Below are 24916 nucleotides of genomic sequence, written 5' to 3'. Positions count from 1 at the left end.
CTCCCATGGGCTCTGCTGTGGCTTTATTTGCGTGTTAGGTGTGTCGGGGGGCCCCGGAAAATGGTTGTAGGTGCATGCATCCAGCGTGGTCCAGAGACAGTACCCCTCCCCCAGTGATGAGGCAGGGAGGGGCTGGCTCTCGAGGTGGGCATGGGGAGGTGGTGGGGAAGGTGTCGAAGACTGAGTGTACACAGGGTGCTGGTCTTGGAGGATCAACCTCCACCTGCCTCCCTCTGTGACCGGCTGCACCCCTGTGAACCAGCCCCAGGCACCTCCCCAGGGACACAGCACCTACCACCCTCATACCAGGCCACTGCACCCATCCCAGGCAGCCTCAGGCCTGGACCCTTCAGAGTCTCTGGTCCATGGGGTCTGCGCCTGGGCCCAGATCCTCAGAGCCTCCTGGAGTTCCAGAGGCCGCGCCATTGCACACCAGGTCCTTAGTCTTGTCCATGGCATGGCAGGAGTTTGGGGACCAGCGTCGCACTGATGGCTGATGGGAGGATGGGGTGACAGCCTTGCACTTTGGGGGACTCTGGGCAGGGCCCCCAGTCCTTAGGAGCCCCCAGGCCCTCCAGAGGTGAGTGGCTTTGTCACGGGCGACAGCCATCTCCAGGACATTCAGTGAGGGTGGCACCTGCTCGGAAGGCAACGCCTCTCAGTGGGCCTGGGAGGTGGACCCTACTGGCTGGCACGGGGGCTCCGGGGCCTTGTGTGGGGCCACCCTCTGGCTACAGGTGGGAGGGGCTGTGTCAGGGCTGACATAGATACCGTTCAATCTGTGTGGACTCCTGTCTGAGAGGTCGTAGTCTTCCAGTCCCGAGATTATAGACTTAGAACTTTTTGCCAGCTGGGTGAAGGGCACACACAGTTCCTCTCTGTGCTGTTTTTTTTTTTTTAATAACTTCTTGTGAGCCTACCATTATTTTAAAATGAAAAATAAAGAAAAAACCTTTTTATTCATCGGATTTTCTAGTTTCTCTACAATGAATTTGTGTTACTGTAAAATTCTTTTAAAAATTAAGAGTGAGAAGCAAATCAAACCAGAATTCAGTGACTGGGCAGAATCATAGCGGCCTCCTCACTGGTTGAGGAGGATAAATGAGTTAGCTTTGGAAAAGGCTTAGGACGGGGCCTGACACAGTCTAAGTGCTGTAGAAGGTTTCTGTTTTTTAAAACAATGAATGAAACTAACCAAATTAACATTAAGTAACAAGTGGCTGTGCCTTCCAGTGTTAAGGAGAAGCCTGTCGCCACCTCTGCTTCCACCTGACCTTGTTCTTGGGGCCCCAGGGATGACACGTATCGTCCGAAGGTTCTGGAAGACGAGGGAGTAGAACCAGGAGTGTGGGCTGAGTGGCGCTGGGCTTTCATGGTTGGTGCCTTCCACCAGCGGTGTGACCGGGCTCTGGGACCTGGGACCACTTCTGTGTCCAGGGCAGTGCTAAGCTGGGCACGGTCATCCTGTGCCCTGTGGGGCCTGGTTCACACTCCCCAGCTGCACTCTCTCCTGGCTGGGATGGTCTTTCTGTCCATGTTGGTGCCTCAGTGCAGCCCTGGCTGGTGGTTCTCTGAGGCCCGGGAGCCATTCAGACCCTTTTGATGCCTGCAAGTCTCTGCTGCCGTCCTCGCTGGTGGCACAGTGGACTCACACAGAGAGACAGACTCACGTCTTAGCAGATGGCCACTGTCACTCCTGCACTGGGGGCAGTCCTTTAGGGGTGTTGACTGAAGCTTTCACAGCCTCCAGGATGTGTAGAGGGCAGAAAAGCCTGGAAGCCCCAGCCTTGAGGACAGAGTCCACCCCTGTGCAGACAGCCAGTGATAACCCCAACCCAGTCCCCAGGGAGAGGTGGCCCGTATTGCACCTGGCTCCCTTCTGCTCCAGCCTCCTGCCCATCTTGACACCTCCTGCTGCTGCCCCAAAAGCCTGACTTGGCCCAGGGCCCCTCCTGTGTCCCCTGTGAGCTGGAGTCGGAATGCTGAGTCCAGGCCCTGGGGAGGCTCCCTAGCTCCTGCCTGTGCGGCAGATCCTGAAACTGAGGCCCAGATCCTGAGATGGTTCCAGAACCCTGGACTGAACCTCACTGGCCCATCCAGCCTGTGCTCTCCTCTCCCCAAGACCTTAAGGCTGGCTCCGTGGAGCCTGGAGCAGACCAAGCCACAGTGTGGGTGTCTGGAGGCTCACGTGTCCATTGGACGCGTTGTGTCTCTGGGGAGCTGAGCCCCGGCCTTGGGGACACCCAGACAGGATCCAGCAGATTCCTCATCCTACTGGGGTGACACCCATTGGCCAGCTAGACCCAACTGGACCCAGGGCCAGAGGGGCGCAGGCATGTCCTGTCTACAGTCCAGGACGCAGGAAGCAGGGACTTAACCCCTCACCCCCGTGGCCTTCTCCTCTCCCTACCAACCACCACCTGGAGCCCACCAGGCCCCCAGCCAGGAGATCTTGACTTTATAGGTGTGTGGGGTGTCAGAGGATCCCACTGCACAGCAAATGGTATTTCCCAAGAAGAATTCCCATGAGCTGCCCCTCTTACCTCCAGTGTGGGCTTCCAGGACCTGGCCCGAGAGCACCCACCAGCTTCCTGCCTGCTCTGCACTCCACACCTTCCTCCTCTCGTGTGTGGAGTGAATTGGTGCTTTCCGGATTCTTCCAAACTGTACTTTCCAGTACAGTAAACAACAGAGCAACATGGGTCCTTACACCTAAAACCATGCTCTTATCCTACTTTTGGGGGCAAAGTCCTAGCTGGAATTACTGTGTGGGAGTTTATATAAATTCATATGTGCATCTTACGTGTGTGTGTGTGTGTGTGTCTGTGTGTGGCACGCGTGTGCACACACGTGCGCACGCACACACACACGGCTTCTGAACATAAAGCCCATCATCGTCTCACCGCATGTCTGAGTCTCTTTAGTCCTCCCCATTTGACAGGTGGTAAGTGGCACCTTATCATCTTTCAATTTTATTTATTAGTGTTGCTAAATTATTTTCATGTGTTTTATATATATATATATATATTTTTTTTTTTTTTTTTGAGATGGAGTCTCACTCTGCCGCCCAAGCTGGAGTGTAGTGGTGCAATCTCGGCTCACTGCAACCTCCGCCTCCAGGGTTTAAGTGATTCTCCTGCCTCAGCTTCCTGAGTAACTGGGATTACAGGTGCCTGCCCCCACACCTGGCTATTTTTTGGATTTTTAGTAGAGACAGAGTTTCACCGTGTTGGCCAGGATGGTCTTGAACTCCTGACCTCAAGTGACCCACCCACCTTGGCCTCCCAAAGTGCTGGGATTACAGGCGTGAGCCACCACGCCCAGCCAGATTACTTTTATTTCTTTTGTGACTTGCCTATTATGTCTCTGGCCAAATTTTCCTCTTAATTTGCAGTCAGTTACACATATATCAGATAGCTCATTCCTTTGTCATATGTTTTAATTTTCTAACTTTGTAATTTGTCTTTCTGTTTTGATAATATTTTATTTTGCTATAAAATTATGTTTAATATCTTTTAAAGTCAAATATAGTTTATTTTTCAAAATTTCTAATCTTGGGCATTGTGCAGAAAAGAATTAGCCCAACAGGCTTGCACCTGCTATTCTTTAAATGTCTGCTGGGAGGTGGAGCCTCAGACGGCTTCTGGGAACTTGGCACTTGAACTGTTCCCTGAATGACAATGAGGGTTCACTGTGCCCAGACTGTACAAATACTATAGCCCTCGATGCACTTTCCTTCTGAGTCTGGAGTTTGGTGTGTTCCAGGCAGGGCATGGCCAGCTTCTGGTCAACACCACAGGCGCTGAGTCTCTACTGAGCTCCCCGAAGGGGAGCCCTTAATATGGACGGCCATGCAGCGTTGTTGGGAATGAAACACATCCTGTGTTACTCTGTGGGGAGAGAGGCCTTGGAAGCACGAGCCTGGTTTCCTTCACACCACGCCCCATGCCTTTTCCACCCCATGCTTTTTCCGTTCACAGATGTGATTTCAGAGCCTTTTGCCATAACCAGTCTCAGCCATGGCACCACTGTACGCTAGAAAGTCTGTGCATCATTCTAGAAAGTCTCTGAACCAGGGATGACCTTGAGGACTTCATGATACAAGAACACACTTTGAAACTTCTTTCCCATTCATTTCACTTATCTCTAATAGTGATTTCATTTATGTCATCAAATAATTAACCTCTCTCACATGATATGACCACGTAGAGTTTACTCTGGGAATGAAGAGGTCACTTCATATCAAGAAATCTATTAATAAAATCCATCATATCAATAGAGCTAAGAAAAAATGGTCATCACCACAGATGCAGAAAAGCTAGGAACAGAGCAGAACGGCATGCTAGCATCACCACTATTCAATGGCGTTTTGAATTACTAGCTAATTTCTTTACACAAGAGAAAGTAATCAGAGGGATAAAAACAGAGAAGGAAATGTAAAAATTATCTCTTTTGCAGATGATAGAATTATATATCTGGAAATCCCAAAAGAATCCATGGGAAAACCACAAATAGCCTGAATTTGAATCTGAAGGGTCAATATGAAGATATGATAGATTTCATTTTTCTTTAAAAAATACACATTTCCTAGTTCCGTCTATTGAAAAGGCCTAGAAACAACAACCAGCTCCTTAACAGTGACACATTTGTAGAACCGAGATTGTATTGTCTAAATAGAACTTCTCTCTAACACTGGGAGAAACCACTAGTTCCAGAGCAGGGATGAGAACTGCACAAGATTATCATGAAAATCTTTTCAACAAAAACATTATCACACTCTAAGGGTTTTGCCAATAGGACCCAAAGTCATTGTCAGACTTCAAGAGTTGTGTCAAAAGGACCCAGGATCCAACTTAGAGGCTCCCACTGGCCTAAGATGGAACACTTTGAACATCAGTAAGGCTAATAAATGTGATGACTGGAACACATGTGATATGGTTTGGCCCTGTGTGCCCATCCAGATCTCATCTTGTAGCTCCCATGATTCCCATGTGTCATGGGAGGGACCCAGTGGGAGATGATTGAATAATGGGGGCGGGTCTTTCCTGCGCTGTTCTCGTGACAGTGAATGAGTCTCACGAGATCTGATGGTTTTAAAACATGGGAGTTGCCCTACACAACCTCTCTTTTTGCCTGCTGCCATCCATGTAAGATGTGACTAGCTCCTCCTTGCCTTCTGCCGTGATTGTGAGGCCTCCCCAGCCATGTGGAGCTGTAAGTCCAATAAACTTCTTTCTTTTGTAAATTGGTCAGTCATGGGTATGTCTTTATCAGCAACATGAAAACAAACTAATACAACATGTAATATGATTACATCTATTAGTTTATAATGACAATTAAAAAATAGTAAAAAAAAAAAATAGTTCAAAATAGCTCACTGATAACCATCAGAGGATGCAACTCATTTCGGAAACAAGTAAATCAGGAAAAAGAAACAAGCATTATCCTGTCTTCCCTTAGAAACTGTACCTAAGCATGGCCAGGTAGCCAAGGAGCAGAGGTTTGTCTTTGCAGAAGTATTTTTCCTATAAAGGAAGAGAGAAGGTCATCCTAAAACCCCATGGCTGTGTAATCCCCAACACATGAGCAAATGAATGAAAGAATGCGGCTAGGCAGTGACATCACCAAAGACACAGCAGGGCAAAATCTACCTCTGGATGGAATGGCACAAGCCTACCTGAGGGGTGGTTTACAAAAACCTGGCGCTGCAGCTGATCACGTGTCCAGATCCGGCTGTAAGAAACACAGCGGAGACAGGCTATGCCGACAGACACTGCAGGATGCCTGCATCGAAACCCAGACGTGGGAGACTTCACTCACAAACGACCTCTGCTCTTCAACAGATGAATTACAAGATGAGAAGGTGAGGGAAATAGGTTAAAAGAAATTTAAGAGACCTCTTGTGGATCCTAAATTTTTAAAAAGGTAACAACATTAGGTGAGTGCCTTTGGTGTGTAAAGAGCTTGGAAGTCACGAAGCTCATCCTTACAGCAAGAAAAGCTGACAAACCTGAAAATCAGTGTTTTCTTTCACCGATCAAAGCTTTGAGCTTGCAGGGCATACTGCCACCCCAAACTCTGAAGAGACAGCACAGAGTCTCAGCGGGGACTGGTGCCCTGGAGCAGAAGCTGCTGGAGCCGCTGCTGGCAGGAGGCCCTAGATGGCAGTTCTAACGAATTGCTGGAAGCTGTGTGTGGACCAGCTGGAGAGAGAGAGGGTCCTGCACCCCAGGCTGGGGGGACGCTCATGTGCTCATGGGTTTTACTACCATGAACCCCACCAAGTTCTCAGAGAGAAGAGCAAAGAAAAATCCCCTCATGTTCCCATCAGCGGGAGGGGCAGAGTAATCACCTTGAAACATGCCGAGAACTTCCTCCACAGCAAAGGACTCTGGGGTGGAGGTGAGAAGGAAAAACGAGAAAGAGATGGGAATTTCCCCAGCTTGATGAAGAACATCTACAAAATCCCGCAGCTGGCATCACACTTAACGCCCGAAACTGGCAGGTCCCCCGCTTAGACTGAGGGAGGGCGATGGTGTTCCCTTTCAGCACTCCTTTCCACATCCTACTGGAAATTCTAAGTGCAACCAGACAAGCAAAGGGAATAAGAGGTATACAGGCTGGGAAGGAAGAAATGGAAGTATCTTTCTTTGCAGACAATAGAGTTTTCTACGTAAAAAATGCCAAAGAATTGACAAAAAAAGAGAAAAAAACCTCCTGGGACCAGGAAGTGAGTACAGCAAGGCCACATGATACAAATTAATACACAAAAGTTAAATAATTTATAATTATTGTGTATTGCTTTCCTATAAACCAGCAATAAATCATTGAAATTTTAAATAAAAATGCCTTTTATAATAGCATTAAAAAAGAAACAGAAATAAGTAAGTATAAATCAAACAAAATATGTAGAGGATCTGTATGTAGAAAACTACAACATTTCTGAAAAGAATCGAAGAACATCTAAAGGAATGGAGAGACATTCTGTGCTTATGGATTGGAAGATTCAGCGTTGTTAAGATGTCAATTTTTCCTAGTTGGTGCTATAGATTCAATGCATTCCCAGTCAAAATCCCAGCAAGCTAATCAGATATTGACACACTGATTCTGAAGTTTATATGCAGAGGGGAAAGACATAGAATAGCCAACACATGAGAAATAAAAATCATGTTGTAAGGCCCCCAACTGACTGAACAGATCCCTTCTTGGCCAAGGGGACCCAAGAGAAACCTTGAAAGCTGAGTTCCCGGCCACGATGGGACAGGAGGCCAGACACACCTTGTTAGACGCCCTTCCTCACCAACTGCCACTGGACGTTCTTTCCTAATTGGTGAACAGAAACCAGCCCTTTTGAAAGACTTGCCAGACCCCTGATCCCTTTTTCTGGTTTCAACACAACAACCAACTAGCATCTCTTCCCAGTAAGAGACCACGGACCATGGACTGGTCTGGCCGTGTGTCCTCTGTGTCACCTCTTGACATGCAGGGGCCTACATTTTCTTTCTTTTTTTTTTTTTTTTTTGAGACAGTTTCGCTCTTATTGCCTAGGCTGGAGTGCAACGGCGTGATCTCGGCTCACTGCAACCTCCGCCTCCTGGGTTCAAGTGATTCTCCTGCCTCAGCCTCCCAGGTAGCTGGGATTACAGGCATGTGCCACCACACTCGGCTAATTTTTGTATTTTTAGTAGAGATGGGGTTTCATCATGTTGGCCATGCTGGTCTCGAACTCCTGACCTCAAGTGATCCACCCGCCTCAGCCTCCCAAAGTGCTGGGATTACAGGCACGAGCCACTGCTCCTGGCTGGGGCCTACTATTAATGCACTGAAATGAAAGTATCCGCCCCAAAGGGAACATGCATGTAGCAGGCATGTGTGCTTACTATGTGTGCGTGTGCTTCCCGCTTCATGAATACTCATAGCTCCTCCGAAAATCTGTTCAATATGTGTATGTAGACAACCTGTTCAGCATAGATTCCTCTCCCACTTCCCACTGTTAAAGTGCCTTTTTCCAGTTTCTGCCAGAGGCTATGCTTCCCAGCCTGCGATGGCCAGGTTGCAGGCTGCAACCCTTTGTAAGAAATGAAGCTCTCCTCTCAAAGTCAAGAACCCTGTGATCTGTCAGCTGGCACACAATACTGAGGAACAAAGTTGGAGGACTCACATGACCTGACTTCCTGACTTACTGTAAGGCTTACATAGTCAGGATCATGCAGGATTCACAAGACTGGTCATATCGGTGCACGAAACAGAGTAATAGAGAGCCCAGGGGAGACCCACACCAATGGCGCCAACTGGTCCAAAGGAGCAAAGGCAAGTGAGTGGAGACGGGGAGTCTTTCCAGCAGAAGGCGCTCCAACAAACGGATGCCCACATGCAGAAGGAGGCACACACAAAGAACCAGAAGGATGTGGTCACAGACCTCCCGCCTTCTACAGAGGTTCAGCCAAAAGGAATCCCAGACCTAAACGTAAAACGCAAAACTACAAAACCGTTAGAAGAAAACATTGGAAAAAATCTGGGTGATCTTCGGTTAGGCTCTGAATTATTTAGATAAAACACCAAAAGCATGATCCATAAAAGAGAAAATCAGTAAGATGGACTGTATAAAATTTAAAATGGTTTGCTCTGCAAAGGGAATGTAAGGAAAGCCACAGACGTGGAGGAAAATCTTTGCAAAATACACACTGGACAAAGGACTGGCATCCAAATATAGGAAGAATGCTTAAAATTCAGCAACAAGGAAACAAAGAGCTCAATTAAAAAGGAGGTAAAAAATCTAAACAAACCTCATCAAAGAAAATACACAGATAGCAGAAAGCACAGGAAAGATGCTCCGCACTGCGTGTTATGAGGGAGCTGCGGACTGAAGCCGCGGTGAGAAGCCTCTGCACACCCACGGGAATGTGGGGCACCCACCTGACTCACGACATGGAGGCCCGAGAGCAGCAGGAGCCCCGCGCCTGCGTCCGGCGGGAGCGCCACATGGCAGAGCCGCCTGGGGGCAGCTCGGTGTTTCTCACAGAAGTCGCCACAGCCCCACACACACCCCAGTGTCACAGTCCTTGGCGGACCCAGCTGATGGGAAAACTCCCCAGAAACAGGGTGTAGGTGGTGAGGATCCAAAGAGGAGGAATCAGGGGGGCTGGGCTGGGGAGGGGCTCGTTTGGGGGGCACTCCCTCATGCACAGAGAGTTCTGGAGGGTGTCAGGGAGAGAGGGGTGAGTTAGAGGGCTGGGGTTTGGGGCACAGTGGGAGGGAGTGGGGAGAGGTGAAGGGTCAGGGTGGGAGGATTGGGAGAGGGGGTCAGAGAGGCATGGTCAAGGGCTTGTGGAGGGAGGTGCAGTGGGGTCTGGCCGAACCTCACAGAAGGGTCCCCGCTGGCCACACCCCCCGTGGTGGGACGACTCTGCTCTCTGGCTGGACAGGACCTGCTGGAGCCGCCTGAGTGGCCACAGTGGTCACTGAGCAAACCTCAGACACCCAGGGAGCTGCAGCATGGGCACCCCGATGAGCACAGGCCAGCCCCTCCTGCCCACCCACTGCACTGGACAGACTGCTGGAGGTCTGGGGCCAAGGCATGGAAGGAACGGGGAAGACGGTGTCCTGAGGGCCAAGGACAGGGAGGAAACAGCCCCTCCTAGAACCCTCAGCACCGGCCGACTTGACTGCTGAGTGACCCGGAGCAAAACCCTCTGTGTCTCAGAGCCTCACTTCCTGCCTCACAATGGTCAGGTGAGACCCATCCCAGGGAGCTGAGGGTGGGGTGGGGCAGAGAAAGCTGAGGTGCTGAATCTGGGGGCTTCAGCAGAGGGTAGGCCCCATCCCTGGCCCCTGAGCCCTGCCCCTCTTGCGCGGTGGCCAGGTCAGGGTTATCGCCAGCCTCCTCCTCCAAGCAGGCTCCCCTCCTCCCTCAGCTGTTGCCTGGAGACCAGGATGCCCCGTGTATCCACCCCCAGCAGGTGCCGAACAGGGTCCCCATCCTGCAGCCCACCCTGGTGGGGATCCCCCAGGAGGACGGCCTTCCCCAGGGCCTCTCTCAGGGCCACCTGTGCCTTATGGGCTCCCAGCCCAGGAAAGCAAGGCCACAAGCCAATATTTGCCCAGGCAGGCACGCGCCTGACCCCTCTGCCTGCTTTTCCACCCCAAAGTCTGTGCTGCTGATCTCCCGAGCTGGAGGAGCCTGCAGGTGTTCCATATGAATCATGGGCACTTAGCCCTCCTGGAGGCCAGCCCCTGCCTAGGAAGCATTGCTCTCCAAATCCCTCTCTCCCTCATGCACAGTTCCACCATTTGGGAGTCACTCCTTTAGCTAGATCACAACGTCTCCAAAAGCTGTAAAAGTTACACTTAAAGACACCAACACAGGGCAGGTGTGGGCCCTGATAAGAGGGACGGTCTGCCCAGGTGAGGCAGATATGAGGCTCAGTAGCAAGGCTGGGTCCAACCCCTCTGAGGGGGCAACTTCCCACCAACCTGCCTGGCTGAGGCAGCAGCTGAGTGGGCTCACTGATGACATCCCCTGGAACCCAGGTCATTTCAGCCATGAGAAGTGGACACTCAGAGATGTACTGAGGTCCCCTGGCAGTCACCCTGCAGACCCTGTCTGAAAGCCTGGACGTCAGCCCCTGGGTTTCGGGGAGCCAAGGAGGGTCTTGAGGAAAATGGGCACAGTGAGATTTCAGTGTGACTTAGATGGGGCTGGACAAGACGGGCAAGACTGGAGGGGTGACCAATTAGGAGGGAATGAGGGAACATGGGAGACGGGGGCGGCCTGGGCTTGGGCCGTCAGAGGGAATGAGGTCAGGGAGGACCCTAGGGGTGGTGAGATTTCAGGGGAGGGCAGGGGTGAGTGTGACCCCCACATGTCTGGCCTGGCTGCCTGGGTGGCAGTCCTGAGCCTGAGGACATAAGACAGACTTGGTCTCGTGGTGACTGGGGTGGGGGACATGGGGACTCCGAGTTCAGTTGGGAGCTGCAGAGTTCAGGGCTTCTGCAGGGCACCCCCGGCCATGGCAAGGAGGCAGTGGGGAGGTGACCATGGAGATGGGGGGAGTGTATTGGGGTGGTGACAATGGTGACGGGGGAGTGCAGTGGGGAGGTGAACATGGAGATGGGGAGAGTGCATTGGGGTGGTGACGATGGTGACAGGGGAGGTGACCATGGAGATGGGGGGAGTGCATTGGGGTGGTGACGATGGTGACGGGGGAGGTGACCATGGTGGTGGGGGGAGTGCACTGTGGCGGTGACGATGGTGACGGGAGAGTGCAGTGGGGAGGTGACCATGGAGATGGGGGGAGTGCAGTGTGGAGGTGACCACAGTGACCGGGAGAGCAGTGAGGTGGTGACCATGGTGGCAGGTAGGAGTGCCACGGGGTTGGGTGAGAACACTTTGTGTGGAGGTCAGAGGGGTGGGAGGAGGGAGGTCCTAGGGAGGGAGAGGAAGGGTCTCCTGAGTAGCTGAGGAGGCTCTATGAGAGGGTAGGGGGCTGGGAGCAAGAGGCCAGGCAGGGCATGGCCATTGCGGCAGATCCTGACCCAGGGCCAGTGTGGAGAGGAAGCGGCCTCTGGTGCCTACAGAGGGGAATGGCTGACACCCTGGACATGGCCAGCTTTGGTCCCTATTCCCCAGACCCTGGGACCCTGCAGCCCTCTCCAATAATTTAACCGCCTTTGCGAGGATGCCACTGGAGGCGACCTCCACAGCCCACTCAGGTCCCTCCGAGGCAAAGCCCGGTGGATCCCGTCCCATTGCAGAGGGGGCTGGGGGGCTGGGTGGAGGGTACTCACTCCCAGTTGCTTGCCTTGGAGCCCTTGGAGCGTCCCCAGAGCCAGCAGCCCTCCTAGGCACACAGGCCCTTCCCCAACAGGTGTGGCGGGTCCTGCCCGGAGACACCGCCTTCACCACCCTGCGGGACCCGGCCCGCATGCTGGAGTCCGCCTTCTCCTGGTACAAGATGGCCTCGCCAGAGAGCCCAAGCCCGGAGCCTGCGCCACTTCCAGGGCCACACCCGCGCCTTCTATGAACCCCGACGGCCAGACAGCCACTACGGCCTCAACTTCATGGCCTTCGACCTGGGCTTCGACCACAATGCGCCGCCGCCTGGCCCCGAGGGTGGAAGCGGTGGCCACGCGGTTCGATCTGGGGCTGATTGCCCAGCACCTGGACGAGTCCCTGGGGCTGCTGCGCCGCGCTGTGCTGGGGCCTGGATGACCTGGTGACCTTCCCCGTCCAGTGGCGCGCGGCCTTCGCCCAGGAGCCGCTGGAGCAGCGCGTGGAGCGCAGGGCGCGCGCCTAGAACGCGCTGGACTTGGCGCTCTGTGCACACTTGAACCGCACGCTGTGGGCGCGGCTGGGGGCCGGGGGGCTGCGGCCGGAGGTGGTGGCGCTGCAGGCCCGGTAGGCGCGCAACTGCATCCTGCATGGCGAGGCCTCAGGGCCGGGCGCGGAGCGTGACCCGCAGCTGGCGCCGCAGCAGCACGGCCTGGCGCCCATCCTGGGCTACCGGCTGCGGCCAGACCGGGACCAGGCCACCCGCCGCCATTGCCAGGACCTGGCCACCCCAGAGCTGCAGTTCGCCAGGCGTCTGTACCTGCGCCAGTTCCCGGAGTGGGTGTGGGATCCGGGACGCCCTTGGGGAGCAGAGCTGCAGGCCAGGCGGCGTCGCGCGGCAGGCCCAGGCCCAAGGGAAAATGTGGGTCGTGTTCAGAGGCGGGCGGGGATCCATAAGGCCCTGGAGCAGAAGGGCGCACCCTCAGCCCCTGTTACATGGGACCCCACAGGGCGGGCGACAGTGGCCAGGAGCCCCAGCCGAAACTGCTCTGTCCCGGCTCCCTTTTCTGCGCATCCTTCAGTAGTTACGGGAAACCTGTTTTTAGCAACTTGCTTTTCTTTTCATCTACTTGAAACGCACGTAGGTTGCCCGAGGCAGATGCACGATTCCAAGTCACTTTGGCAGTTTTTAATGTGGAGAAGGCTCTTTCTGCAGAGGGAACGTTCCGGAGCTGCTGGGAGTGTCTCATAGGCTGTGGCGACCTGGGAAGCTGCTCTGCGGAGCCACCGGAGGCGCAGATTTTAGCACATCGAGAGCAGATGAGCGGCTCGTCCCAAAACTGTTCGCGCTTCAGACAGATGACTTTTGCATAAGTTTGAGTGTGCTTGTAGATGCAAATCTATCGTGATTATGTTTCCTCGGACGTTTCCTGTGCTTGTGGAGCTCATAGGAGAGACTGAAGGTGAATTCACGATTGCACACAACTTACAACATCTGTTTGTGAATTCGATCAGTGTATCTTCAACTGTAAGAAAAATTAATTTCAAAACTTCTGCATTAATACCTGGATACTCCAACATCTTATAGGAAAATTGTGCTCATTTCTGTCCAATGCAGTGACCCTCGCTTCCGGGTTTGTGGATTTTGTTGAGAATTTCGAGATTGTCAGAAAGAGATTCTAAGCTGGAGTAATTCTAACAGCTTCCTGGTTATGTTACTGGGATAAGGATGTGTCTGCTCCTCCCATGCTCAGTTACTGATACAGTTACTGCCTGAGCACCGGGACCTCCACTCCTGGAAGGATCTGTGCCGAGGCTGCAGGCACTGGTGGGGAAACAGACACACCTCCGGCACCCAGGGTCCTCGTGCTGCCGCCGGAGGAGGATCCCTTCTCCTTCCTGGGGCCCCAACCCCTGCTGCTGCTTCTGCTGCCATGTGACACCCAGGCATGGCCAGGCCCCCACGCAGAACCTCTGTGAGGGGAGCTGGTTGGCCCCACCCCATCGGCTCCCCTGTGTGCTCAGCAGCCCTTTGCCTGGCAGGATCCGGCAGCCCCATCGGGGCTTCTGGATGCCACACAGGACTGGCTCTCAGGCCTGTCCCATGGGATTCCTGTCTCCACTCCACGGCAGGGACGAGGAGCCTGGGGCTCCAGAAAGAGCCAGCTCTCTGCCTGGGTGGGAGGGGGCTTTATGGAGGGGAGGAGGGTGTGTGTGAAGGGGCAGCTTCGGGGAGGAGGGTGTGTGTGTGAAGCGGCAGCTTCAGAGAGGAGGGTGTGTGTGTGAAGGGGCAGCCTCGGGGAGGAGGGTGTGTGTGTGAAGGGGTTTCTGGCGGGGAGGAGGGTGTGTGTGTGAAGGGGCAGCCTCGGGGAGGAGGGTGTGTGTGTGAAGGGGTTTCTGGCGGGGAGGAGGGTGTGTGTGTGAAGGGGCAGCCTTGGGGAGGAGGGTGTGTGTGTGAAGGGGTTTTTGGCGGGGGGGAGGGTGTGTGTGTGAAGGGGCAGCCTTGGGGAGGAGGGTGTGTGTGTGAAGGGGCAGCTTCGGGGAGGAGGGTGTGTGTGTGAAGGGGTTTCTGGCCGGGGGGAGGGTGTGTGTGTGAAGGGGTTTCTGGCGGGGGGGAGGGTGTGTGTGTGAAGGGGCAGCCTCGGGGAGGGGGGAGGATTCTTCTTTCTCTCCCTCCACCAAACGCTCGTCCAGGAAAACGTGGCCTCACCGGCATCCCAGAGAGAAGCCCACGCACCATGAGACGGGAATAATACAGGGTGGTCGGAGGGGAGTGGAAGTTCCAGGCAGCCCCTTCTCATCTCTAGCAAAAGGAAACCCTGCAGAAGCGAGGGGCTGACAGGACCCAAAACACCGGGGTGTGGCCGTGCTGGCTGAGACCTCCTGGACCCCACAGGGCTCTGGCTGTGCCCCGGTGTCTCCTGCGACCTCACGATGCGCTCATTAGCACTCATCACACCCCCACCAGCGCATGATGGCTCCAGAACACCCAGATTTGGTGTAAGAAGCGGGCGGCGCCGCAGCTCTGAGACATCTCCACGTTTTCCAGGAATCCCGTGGATTCCTCCAGCCCCAGCGCCCCTGCCCGGGGCGGGACTCTAGAGGGCGCCACACTCCCTTTCTCCAGTGGGAGCTTTGGGCTTCGCAGGAAATCTCTGGTCTTTCACTATTTGCCAACTCGCCCCTGAATTCCTTCTCGCGATGGTGTCACGAGCCTGGACGCTGGCCGGAGCGGAGGTCTCACTGGGGTTGGGGTGTCCCGTAGCCCCCCGCATCGAGGACATCTCCCTCCTTTCTCCTCTCGTCCTTCCCCCATAGCAGAGCAGCTGGGCCCAGGGCTGCTGCCCACCAGAGGACGGGGTACAGCCTGTGGCAGGAGCACCGGCCACCTCACTCCCTCCCTCTGGGTGGGGCAGCAGGACCCAGAGCAGAGGGCCCTTGTCTCCTTTGGGTGGAAGTTTCCAGACCGGCTCTGTTCTTTGGGAAGGAAATGGCTGGAGGTGCCACGCCTCCAGGTCCCAGTTCTGCCGCCAAGTTCCCAGTTCTGCCGCCAAGTTCCCAGTGATTGACCTGGCTTTGGGTGACGAGCGGGCCATGGTCCTGAGGGTCGCGAACTCAGGGCCCGTGGGACTGGGTGCCCTGTGCCTAGTTCACAAGCCTACAGCCTCAGGCTCCAGTGCCATCCTCAGCATCCCAGCGGGTCTCAGGCCTCCCTGGCTGTGGGCTCCCTCCCGGGCATGTCCAGGGCTGCAGCATCATCTTGGCAGACTCGGGACCTGGCGGACTCCCTGGGCTCTTCCCTGTCATCCTGCCCTTTCCTCTCCTGCTTCTTCTGTAACCAGAGGCAGGAAGGAGCCCGTGGGAGATGGGGAGACTCGGACCAGCCTCACCCTGTTGCCGCACACCCTTGCCTGCCCGTCCAGAAGCCCCTCTCGGGCCCAGGGGGACACGCAGGTCTTATAAATGGTTTATTGACAAATGGCTTCTGGGGAGGGGCCGGGATTCCCTTTTAGCTCCAGAGGGTTCCAGGGTCCAGCTACGAGCAGGGCCCTCGCACGGGGCTCACACAGAGCAAGGCCACTCAGCTGGAATGTGGCCCCTCAACACCGCTGCACCCAGGCTCCCGGCCACTGGACCCCTTTGCAGGGGTCTGGGTGTCCCCCGAGGCCGGGGCCGGCTTCCCTCGGGGTGCTCGGTACTTGTTCTTCTGGCTGTAGAACAGGTTCCTCTGGAAAAGGCGGGGAAGGCGGCCCTGGTGCAGCAGCACAGCCAGGACCATCCCTGCAAGAGAAGGCAGGTCCCAGGCGGGCCACGGGGCTCCTGGGCCCAAACACAGACAGGACACCCACTCCCAGGCCTGTGCCAGGACAGGGGAGCCAGGCAGCCTGGCCAGGAGCCCCAAGAACCCTGAGGCCCAGCTCCTGCCTGGTCCTGGTCTTCCCTCCCTGGTCATGCCCCTCCCTCTGGGTATGCCAGCCATGGGGACGGGGGCAAGCCGGTGGGGTTCCTTGTACTTCTGGACCACCCTCTGGGATGAGTGACTGGAATTCCCCTCCCCTCACATTGTCCTGAGCCACTCCCAGAGCTTCTGTGGCCATTTTCCTCCGGGACCTGATGTGGCGTCCCAGGGTGGCTGTTTGCAGGTCTGTGGCCTGGCGTAGAGGTGGGGGCTGTGAGTGGACAAGAAAGATGTGGATGCCCCTGGGTGGGAGGCTGGGCCTGGCTGAATCCTCGTGCGAACGTTCTCCCAGAACTCCAGGAGCAGAGACTCCTAAATCCCCGCCTGCCTTCCAGGTCACTGGGAAGGGCGGGTGTTCCGGGCAGAAGGGGAGAGTGGATCCTCTTCAAGTTCAAGCTCAGTCCTCTAAGGATTTAACGTACCATGTGTGAGCTCCACTAGGGCTGGCCTGAGGGGGCCCTGCCTGTCACCACCTGCAGCTGCTGGGGCTCCTGACAGTGGGCCCTGTGCCTACAGCTTGCCTACAGTTGCCCCTCACTCGGCCCTCCAGGCCCACACTGGTCCTAGCTCTGCTCCCAGGGGGGCAGGCCCAGGGAGGCGAGATGCCCTGCTCAGGGGTGCTGCCAGCAGGTGCCGGTGGCCGCTCACACCCAGGGAGAGAGCCGCATGTCCACGCCTGGCTACGGGGCTCCTGCCTGCAGCCTTGGAGCTCCCCAGGGCTCATGCTGACACTGAACTTGTGGATAAAGGGGTAAATGGAAGGACACAAGCCTGTTTTTCCGTTTCCTGAAGCTGCTCTAAGATGACAGGAGAGGGATGCTGTCAGAGGTGTCAAGCATCCAGATGGATGAGGCGGGAAGAGACGCAGGAGCACAGCGTGGGGCTGACAAGCATATGGACGACCAAACACTGCTGACATGGAGGGGCCGGATCGCCCCTCTGCAGGGACGAAAGCCGGGAAACAACCCACTTCTTCCGCAGATGCCCCATGCTTTCAGAAGCTGGCACCCGGGTCCCTGTGGGATGGGGTGGCCCTGGGACTCACCTAGGAGGAGGGACGGCAATTCCGCATGGGAAGCTCCAGAGCCCCAAACCCCAAAATACAGAAGCAGCCAGTGCCTCCCTCCCTGGCCCTGGCAGGAGACAGGTTCCTCTCTAGAAGGGGCATGTGGACTCGAGCATCAGGTCCGCCCAAGCCTGGAGTCCCGCCTGAAACACGGATCCCAGCCTCTTCCTACTTGGCTCCTAGAAGCCGCAAATGCCCTTTGGGCTTCTCCACAGAGGCAGTTCTACAGTGAGAGGTTGTAGCAGGGTGAAGAGTATTTCCCCAGCGACATGTCCTTCCCGGAACACAGGATGCACCCTTGTTAGAATACGGCCTGGGACATAAAATTAGTCAAATTACGGTGATGTCATACTTGAGTAGAGTGAACCTCCAATTCAATGACTGGTGTCCCTATATGAAGAGAACAGACAATGACACAGAGGAGGCAGCCAGGGGAACCGGCAGACATGGGAGTGCTGCGTCTCCAAGCCCAGGGACACCGGGGGTGCCAGAGGCCCCCGGAGCCCGCAAGACGCAGGAGGCTCCTCCCCAGCAGCCTCCAAGGAGAGCTGACCCTGTCAGTGCTGCCAGCTCAGACTCCAGCCTCCAGAGCTGGCTGAGCATACAACCCTGTCACGTGAAGCCTCTTCCTTTGCGTCCTTTGCCTTGTAGCCCATGAAGCCACCACAGGCCATGGCTGGGGCCTGAGAAACTCAGGACGAAACTGATCTCCCACCCGGAACCCTGCCCAGGCCTCACCGACACTCAAGTGCAGGTCAGAACCAGGACACTATTTCAGACACAGGAGGTCTGAAGTGTACCTGCCAGGTCCCCGTTCTCAGGAAGCTACTGTGAGACGGGCACCAGCAAAAAGAAGGAATCAGCCAAAACAGGAGGCGATGAGGAAAGCAGGAAACAGAAATGCAACCAGGATCAGTGAAGGGCAGCACCGTACCAGAGATGGACGCCTGCGGGTAACCCGGAGCTGCAGATCCTCGGGGGAAACGCTGCCCACACAGAGCACCGGTGCCGAATTAAGGAAAGCACCCAGAAGCCTGGGCAGGAGAGAGTCCAGGACCTCGTCACCCGCAGGAAGCAAGGCCTGTGCAGGAGCGGAGAGGCCTCCGGGGCCACCACAGCTCACCGGGGCCGTGTTTCCATGCCAGGGAACTAGAGGGGGCTCTGGAGCTGATCAGGAGGAAGAGGCCGACCCACCCGGAGTGAAGGATCCACAGGGGGAGCGTGGGGAGGCAAGGAAAGAACGTCCGCCCCCACATCCCAGGAGACAGCCCAGGGTTGACACCTGAACTGAAGAGTCTCGGAGAAGCCCTGCAGGCCCACTGTGTGGGGACAGAGAGGCCAACACTGAGCTGTTCCCAGCAGAGGGCAGTGCTGCCTCGGGGACGGGGGCAGGAGGGGGTTCCTGATGCACTTCATATGCTTCCTAGGACCCTGCACATGCCTGAGAGACTGTGACCACATCGAACCATGGCGACAGATCACGATGATGTCAGTGTCACCATCGCAGGGCCAGGTGCCTGAGAGACCCCCAGCTCCTGTCTCTCCCCTCAAGGGGAGGCTGAGGCATTGCCCCCGAGACCTCCCCAGTGTAGAGCCAGCAGAAGCTGAAAAAAGCTTCCAGAATTCCATAGGAACCCAGCTGCCCTTCTGGTACCTCAGTGAGGTGGAACCGAGTGTCTGAGAGCAGGTGCAGGAGAAGGTGTGGGCTCCACCTGGGCCTCTGAAGCCAGGGGCCAGAATCCCCAGATCTAGGTCCAAGAGGGGGCTCCATGACCTCCCCATGCTGCTCCTCTGCTTGGATCCAGGATATAAGAAAGGAGGGGCACACACTGTGGGGGAGCTGTGGGGTCCCCTGTGTGCATCAGCGAGTCCCGGGTCTGCCCCACCAGGATGCAAAGGGCCCGGCTGCGCCAGCCCCACGCTTATAATCTTATAAGTGCATGATGACCCCCTATATCATCTAAGTGGGGCTCCCTGCCTCCTGAGGCTTTAGGGACACCAGAATGAGCCCCCCTCGGGGAAACCTAGCTCTGGGTGTGTGGAGATGCCACCTGGGACGGGAACCCCAGGTGCATGGAGCCCCATGGCAGACACCATCCTCCGTGTGCCCAGCACCCCTTGCAAGGTTGGCCTCTCCCCAGCCTGTGGCCTCCTTACCTGGCTGCAGCTTGCTCGGCACCGGGACAGTGTCCACAGTAAGACATGCCGTCACAGCCCCTACCCCACACACCGTGCCCACTGCAGAGACCTCCCCAGGAGCACTGACCAGGCACCCTCACCTCCACCCTGCAGGACCCCACGTGCCAGGATGCTCTGTGGGCCCCAGCAGCCCTAGGGACCCCACCCCGCCCCTGCCCTTACCTGTCAGAGGGCCCAGCCAGTACACCTGCACGTACTCCAGTAAGGTGTGTCCCGAGCAGGCAAAGGTCACAGAGGCGGCCAGGGCAGGGTTGAAGAAGGCAGACGTGAAGGGCCCGGCTGTGGGCAGAGCACAGACAGCCCTGGTCCCCAGCTCTGCCTGACGACCCTCTGCAGGTCAGGACCTGATCCCCGCCACTGAATCCACACCGAGAGCCCCACTGTGTGCAGGCCTGGGGGCTGCTCTCGGCTCCTGAAGCCCTGCCTGGTCCCCCGCACCGATGGACACACAATGCAGCAAGGCCGGGTCAGCCAAGGTCTGGGTCAGGGGCAGCAGCTTGGGGGCCCCCCAGGGCCGTCCAACACCCTCCCGACATCTCACCCGGATCCCGTGCCCCACCCATGCTACCCTCAGCACCCCACCTTGGGGGACATGGCCTTCGAAAAAGATGGACAGAGAGAGACGGAGAGAGAGACTAAGAGAGACAGATAGTGAGAGAGAGACAAAAAGAAACAGAGACAGGCAGACAGAGAGAGAGAGGAGAGACAGAGAGAGAGAGAGGAGAGACAGAGAGAGATCTCAGAAATAAATAAGCAGCAGCAGAGGAGAGAAGAGGACACGGCTGTGTGATGTGAGACAAGGGAAGGCGGCCGCAGCCGGGCCACTGTCCTGCAGCCCCAGGCCTGGGTGACCACCCCAAATAACAGAATCCACCAATACCAGGGACCTGCCTCTGGGCAGGGAAGAGCAGGGAGTGGGCCTAGCGGAGGGCAGGGGCCACAGGGACATGGAGTCTGCGGCCGCCCAGGTGTAAACCAGGACCCTGAGGATGGGCAGCTCCGTCCCTGAGACCAGGGGCCCTGTGCCTCGTGGAGGCAGGACCCTTGACGGGAGCTCTCCGGTGCCACACAGGACAGAGGCCCGGGCAATCTGCCACAGAGCCGTGTCCCTGCAGAGCTCCCTGCTCACCTGTGCCTCAGTTTCCCCATCTGTACAGGGCTCTGGTGGCGCCTTCCTGTGGCCTTTGTGGTCCAGGTTCCGTGGTGTCTGCCCAGTGCTGGGTCGTGGGCAGTGCCATGGACCTAAGTGCTGGTCCTGTCCTGATTAGGACCTCGGACCCCCGGAAGGAGACCTGGCACCATTCTCCCTGCAGCCCTTCCTGTGGTGCCTGGAGCACGAGCCGGCCTCCCCTGGCTCTCCCTGCAGCCCCAGCGCTGTGGACACCTGTCCTGGGAACTTGCTGAGCAAAGGCTTTCCTGGTGGTGGAGCCTAGCGCTCGGAGGGGAAAGCAGACATGGGGGACTGGATCAGACGGAGGGTCTGAGTGGAGGGAGCTCGCAAGGGGGTGATGGGACCAGGAGAGCTGGGTGCCACGGTCGGCCCAGGTGCAGGCAGAGATCGCAGGATGTGGGTGTCAGTAGGAGGCCAGGGAGGCCAACTGGGGCAGGTGGGACAGGACCTGTCGCTCTGGAAGGGGTGATAGAGGGTGCAGGGACTCCCACACTAAACCAGGATACTGGGCTGGGCCTTGAATTGTCTGCCTCGGCTGTCCCTACTACCCCAGAAGCAGAACTTCTGGGAGGACCAAGAATAGCTGGGACTGGGGAGAGGTGCAGTGGGCAGGATGGCCCTGGCAGGGGACAGGCTCCTCCACCGCACCCCATGTCCAGCGCAGGCCCTCGTCTACCCGCCAGGTCCCAGGAAATCGCCGCCCCTTCTTGTGGGTTTGTTGGCCACCCGGGCCAGCAGCCCCCTATCCTGGGTGCGAACGGGCCTGAGTGTGCATGGAGGCCACACAGGTGAGAGGTCCTGAGGGGCCCAGGGGAAGGGGAAGCAGTGCTCACCCGTGTAGGCCGTGACGGTGACCAGCAGAGCCACAGCGGGCACGCTGTAGGCGGGAGGACTGTGCCGCAGGTGCAGGAGGGTCAGATGGAAACAAAAGGCGCAGGCGGCCTCCACAAGCGCCCCGTGGGGCACGGATGTGCGCAGGGCCGAGCTGCAGCTCTGGGCCATGAGGCTCTGCAGCAGGTGCAGGTCGCTGAGCTCCCAGGCCCAGCAGAGGCGCGTCAGGGTGCAGGCGGCCTGCATGCCCAGCCCCTGCGCCGCCAGCTTCAGCAGCGTGCCAGGCAGAGACTCCTCGGCCATGAGGAACTCCTGCAGGGACACGGTGGGGTTGGCCGAGGCCCCGTCCAAGGTGACCCCGTGCGCCAGGAAGAGCAGGAAGAGCAGGGTGAGCAGCAGGTCAGGCCCGAAGTCCCCAGCCCAGGGCCCGAGCTCGACCAGCGTCCTCATCTCCAGGCAGCAGGCCCCGAGCTGCACCGCGCCCACCGCCTCCCGGGCGAAGACTTCATAGGCGCCCACTGGGAGCAGGGCCTTGGAGGCCCGCCTGGCCGCCTCGCAGAGGGCGAAGGTGGCAAAGAAGAAGGAGAGGGACACGTTAAGACCTGCCATCGGCCTGGGCCCCCCGAGGAGCTGTGCCTGCAGGACACCTGAGGGGACAGGGCAGGAGCTGGCCGGTTCCCACAACCCAGAGGGCCCAGGAGTGTGGGAGAGGGCACCTGGGCCTCTGGGAACACCACAGCTGCAGCCCCAGCTCCCGCCCCACCGGCTGCCACCCAGGTGCACAGCCAGGATGGCCACAGGGTCCCTGCCCCACAGCCTGGCATCATCCCGTCATGTGACACACCCGGACCCACTGGCCACGCTCGGCCAGCCCTGGGCGCTGGAGACTGGCCCAGCTCTTCAGAGCCTCCATCCTAGCTCTGCTCCTCCTACCTGTGCTCTTGGGTCCCGGACCCCAATACCTGCTCCCTGCACCTGGCCCCTCTTAAGTCAGGGTCTCCCAGATCCTGCACCCCCTCCAGGTCCCTGCCTCAACAAGGGCCCCCATTTCTGCCTCCCTGCATGGATGCTGTGTCCCCATCTCAGTGAGGGCCCCAGGCTTATTGCACCTGCACTGTGTCCTCACTGGGGTGAGACCCCCACTGAACCTGCACTGTGTCTCCGCCTGGGAGGGCCCCTCATGGCCCCTGCACCTGTTCTGTGACCCAGCCTAGGTGAAGCTCCCTCCTGCCTGCACCTGTAGATGTCTTCCCTTGAGTGAGCGTCCCCTGCTCCCTGCACTTGGCTGTGTCCCCACCTAGGCCAGGCCCCCTGCACGAGGGCTGCGTCCCTGCCTATGGGAAGGTCCTCTCATTCTTGGCTCCCTGCACCTCCACTGTGTCCCCACCTCAGCAGGGACTCCCAAGCTTGTTGACCTGCCTGGGGTCCGGTCTGGGTGAGACCCTCCTCCACCTGCTCTGTGTCCCCTCTGCTCAAGAGTTGGCAGCAGCCCCTGCCCCAGCCCCACATTCCCTGCCCTGTTACTGCCCTCACCTGCCCTGGGGAGAACTCAGGACCACCCCTCACATCAACGTCCCTCCCACCTTCCCGCCCCGAAAGCGCTTTCCAGAGATGAAAACCGAAAGTGCCATCGCCATTCGCTTGAATTTCCTGCAGAGGGGCCAGCTGCCCACAGCTGCATGGAGAAGGCGCTGAGCCTGGGTGTCTGCAGGGGGAGAGAGCTGGGCTGGGACCATCCAGAGCTCCGGACCCCGAGGGGATGGGGCATGAGCCCTGTGGGCCCCACGATGGGCCATCTGTCACCCTGCAGCATGGCTCCTGTCCACTGGGTCTGCACCCAAGCACTGGGAAACCAGCCATGGCCATATGGGGTACAGCACGTGGGACCTGCTGGATGTCCCCCCCACAGCCCTTTCCTTCTCCCCCAGGACTGACTCCAGCGCCCGAGGCCCTTCCCCCAACCTGGCCCACAGCTCCCCTTTCTCTGAGACTTAGATTTCTTTTTATTTTTGGAAACCCAGTTGGGTTCCACCTGGCGTCCACCTGGCGTCCCCCTGGCACAGCTGGGGAGACTGAGACCAGGAGGGAATGGACCTGCCTGAGGGCACAGAGGAGGCAGCAGCTCGCAAAACAAGGGGCGATTTTATTTCAGCTTTGACCTTTCCAGTTCTGGGGTTCAGAATTTCCTCCAGGTAGGGAAGGTGTCTGGTCGCCTCCAAGGAGGGGAGGTCCCAGGCTCTGCGACTCCCACAGGAAGGCTGCCTGTTCCCCTCCCCAACCCATCCACTGACCTCTCACCAGGAGGCAGAGAAACCCCGGTTCCAGTAGGGCTGTGGCTGCCTTCAGTTGCCTGTTCCCTGTGCAAGTGCCCTGCCCTCTCAGAGGAGCAGAGGAACCTTCTGGAACCTGTAGAGGCCTGGCCTCTGCACAGGGAAAAGCCAGGCTTTCCCTCGTGGGATCCTGTGGAGAATGAGCTCAGACGGATTCCTCATATTCTAATCTGACACCACTGGAGACCTTGACTCCTCCTTCCAGAGCAGGAACCCCCTTGTCCAGCGTCACGGATACCGGGCCCCACAGTCTCCCTGCATCTGCATTGACCCTCCACGGAGCTCACAGCAGGGAGGGTCTGCATGGTCCACCTTTACCCCACGCACAGGCAAACCTGAGAAGGAACGTTTATTCAACCTTTTACAGCCCTTGCTTCTTTCCAGACAAATAAAACGAACTTGTACCAGAATATGAAAACAACGTGAAACACACAAAAGTTAAGTGTGAACCCGTGCACTGTGACAGGTGTCAGCAGTGTGAGTCTCGCCAGCGTCAGGAGCTGGAACGTCTTCATCATCCCCGAGTCCTCTGGTCCTCCCTGCCCTTCCCCAGCGGGAGGGTCCACTCTTGTGGGTTCTGTGACCCTAGCTTCCCGCTTTCTGTCCGGAGCCTGCAGAGGAATGAGACCACGAGCTACACGTGGGTTGGACCTGCCTGTTTTGAGAGAGGGCCCTGTCCCTGAGGGTTCATATCCCTTGAACATGGTTGAGAGTTTTGTTTCTTTTCATTGCTGACTTGAAGCCATGTCATGAAGAGCCACAGCTTGGCTGTTTTTCTGATGATGCCCATGTGGGTGGATTTTAGTTCTTACTACTATGAATAAAGCTGCTGTTAGCATTTTGGTCTATTCTTTCTGTAAACGCAGACTTTTATGTCTTTTGGGTAAATTCCTAAAATGCCCCAAGTGAACAAATGTCCACTGAACAAATCCCACATCTATAAATTTGGAAAGAAGACTTTATTTCCTATAAAGGGGTAGGGCCTTCAGGGTGGCCGTCCTGACACCCTGGGCACCTCAGCCTCTGGCAGAGCCCCGGCCGGGCACCTGGAAGGAGGGGGTTGGGGCAGGAGCTTCATGCTGAAAAGGTC

At 57.0% G+C, this 24916-nt stretch overlaps 1 protein-coding gene across 2 annotated transcripts; it reads right to left on the bottom strand.

Annotated features, from left to right (window-relative positions):
* Positions 1 to 15851: 15851 nt before the first annotated feature.
* Positions 15852 to 22105, bottom strand: LOC101151038 (aquaporin-12B). Of its 2 annotated transcripts, XM_055379967.1 has the most exons (4): positions 21983 to 22105; positions 21499 to 21946; positions 19657 to 19773; positions 15852 to 16051 (listed from the first exon to the last, which is right to left on the bottom strand). In XM_055379967.1, exons 1-4 carry the CDS (start codon positions 22103 to 22105, stop codon positions 15852 to 15854), a joined length of 888 nt encoding a protein of 295 aa, XP_055235942.1. The 2 variants fall into 2 exon arrangements, with proteins under 2 accessions (XP_055235942.1, XP_004033505.4); XM_004033457.4 differs by having other exon boundaries at positions 21499 to 22105.
* Between the last annotated feature and the right edge of the window lie 2811 nt (positions 22106 to 24916).

This window comes from Gorilla gorilla, chromosome 11 (assembly GCF_029281585.2).
Source record: "Gorilla gorilla gorilla isolate KB3781 chromosome 11, NHGRI_mGorGor1-v2.1_pri, whole genome shotgun sequence".
NCBI classification, from domain to species: domain Eukaryota; kingdom Metazoa; phylum Chordata; class Mammalia; order Primates; family Hominidae; genus Gorilla; species Gorilla gorilla.
Note: the sequence above shows the minus strand (reverse complement) of the source record. Positions and strands in the feature narration are given on the sequence as shown.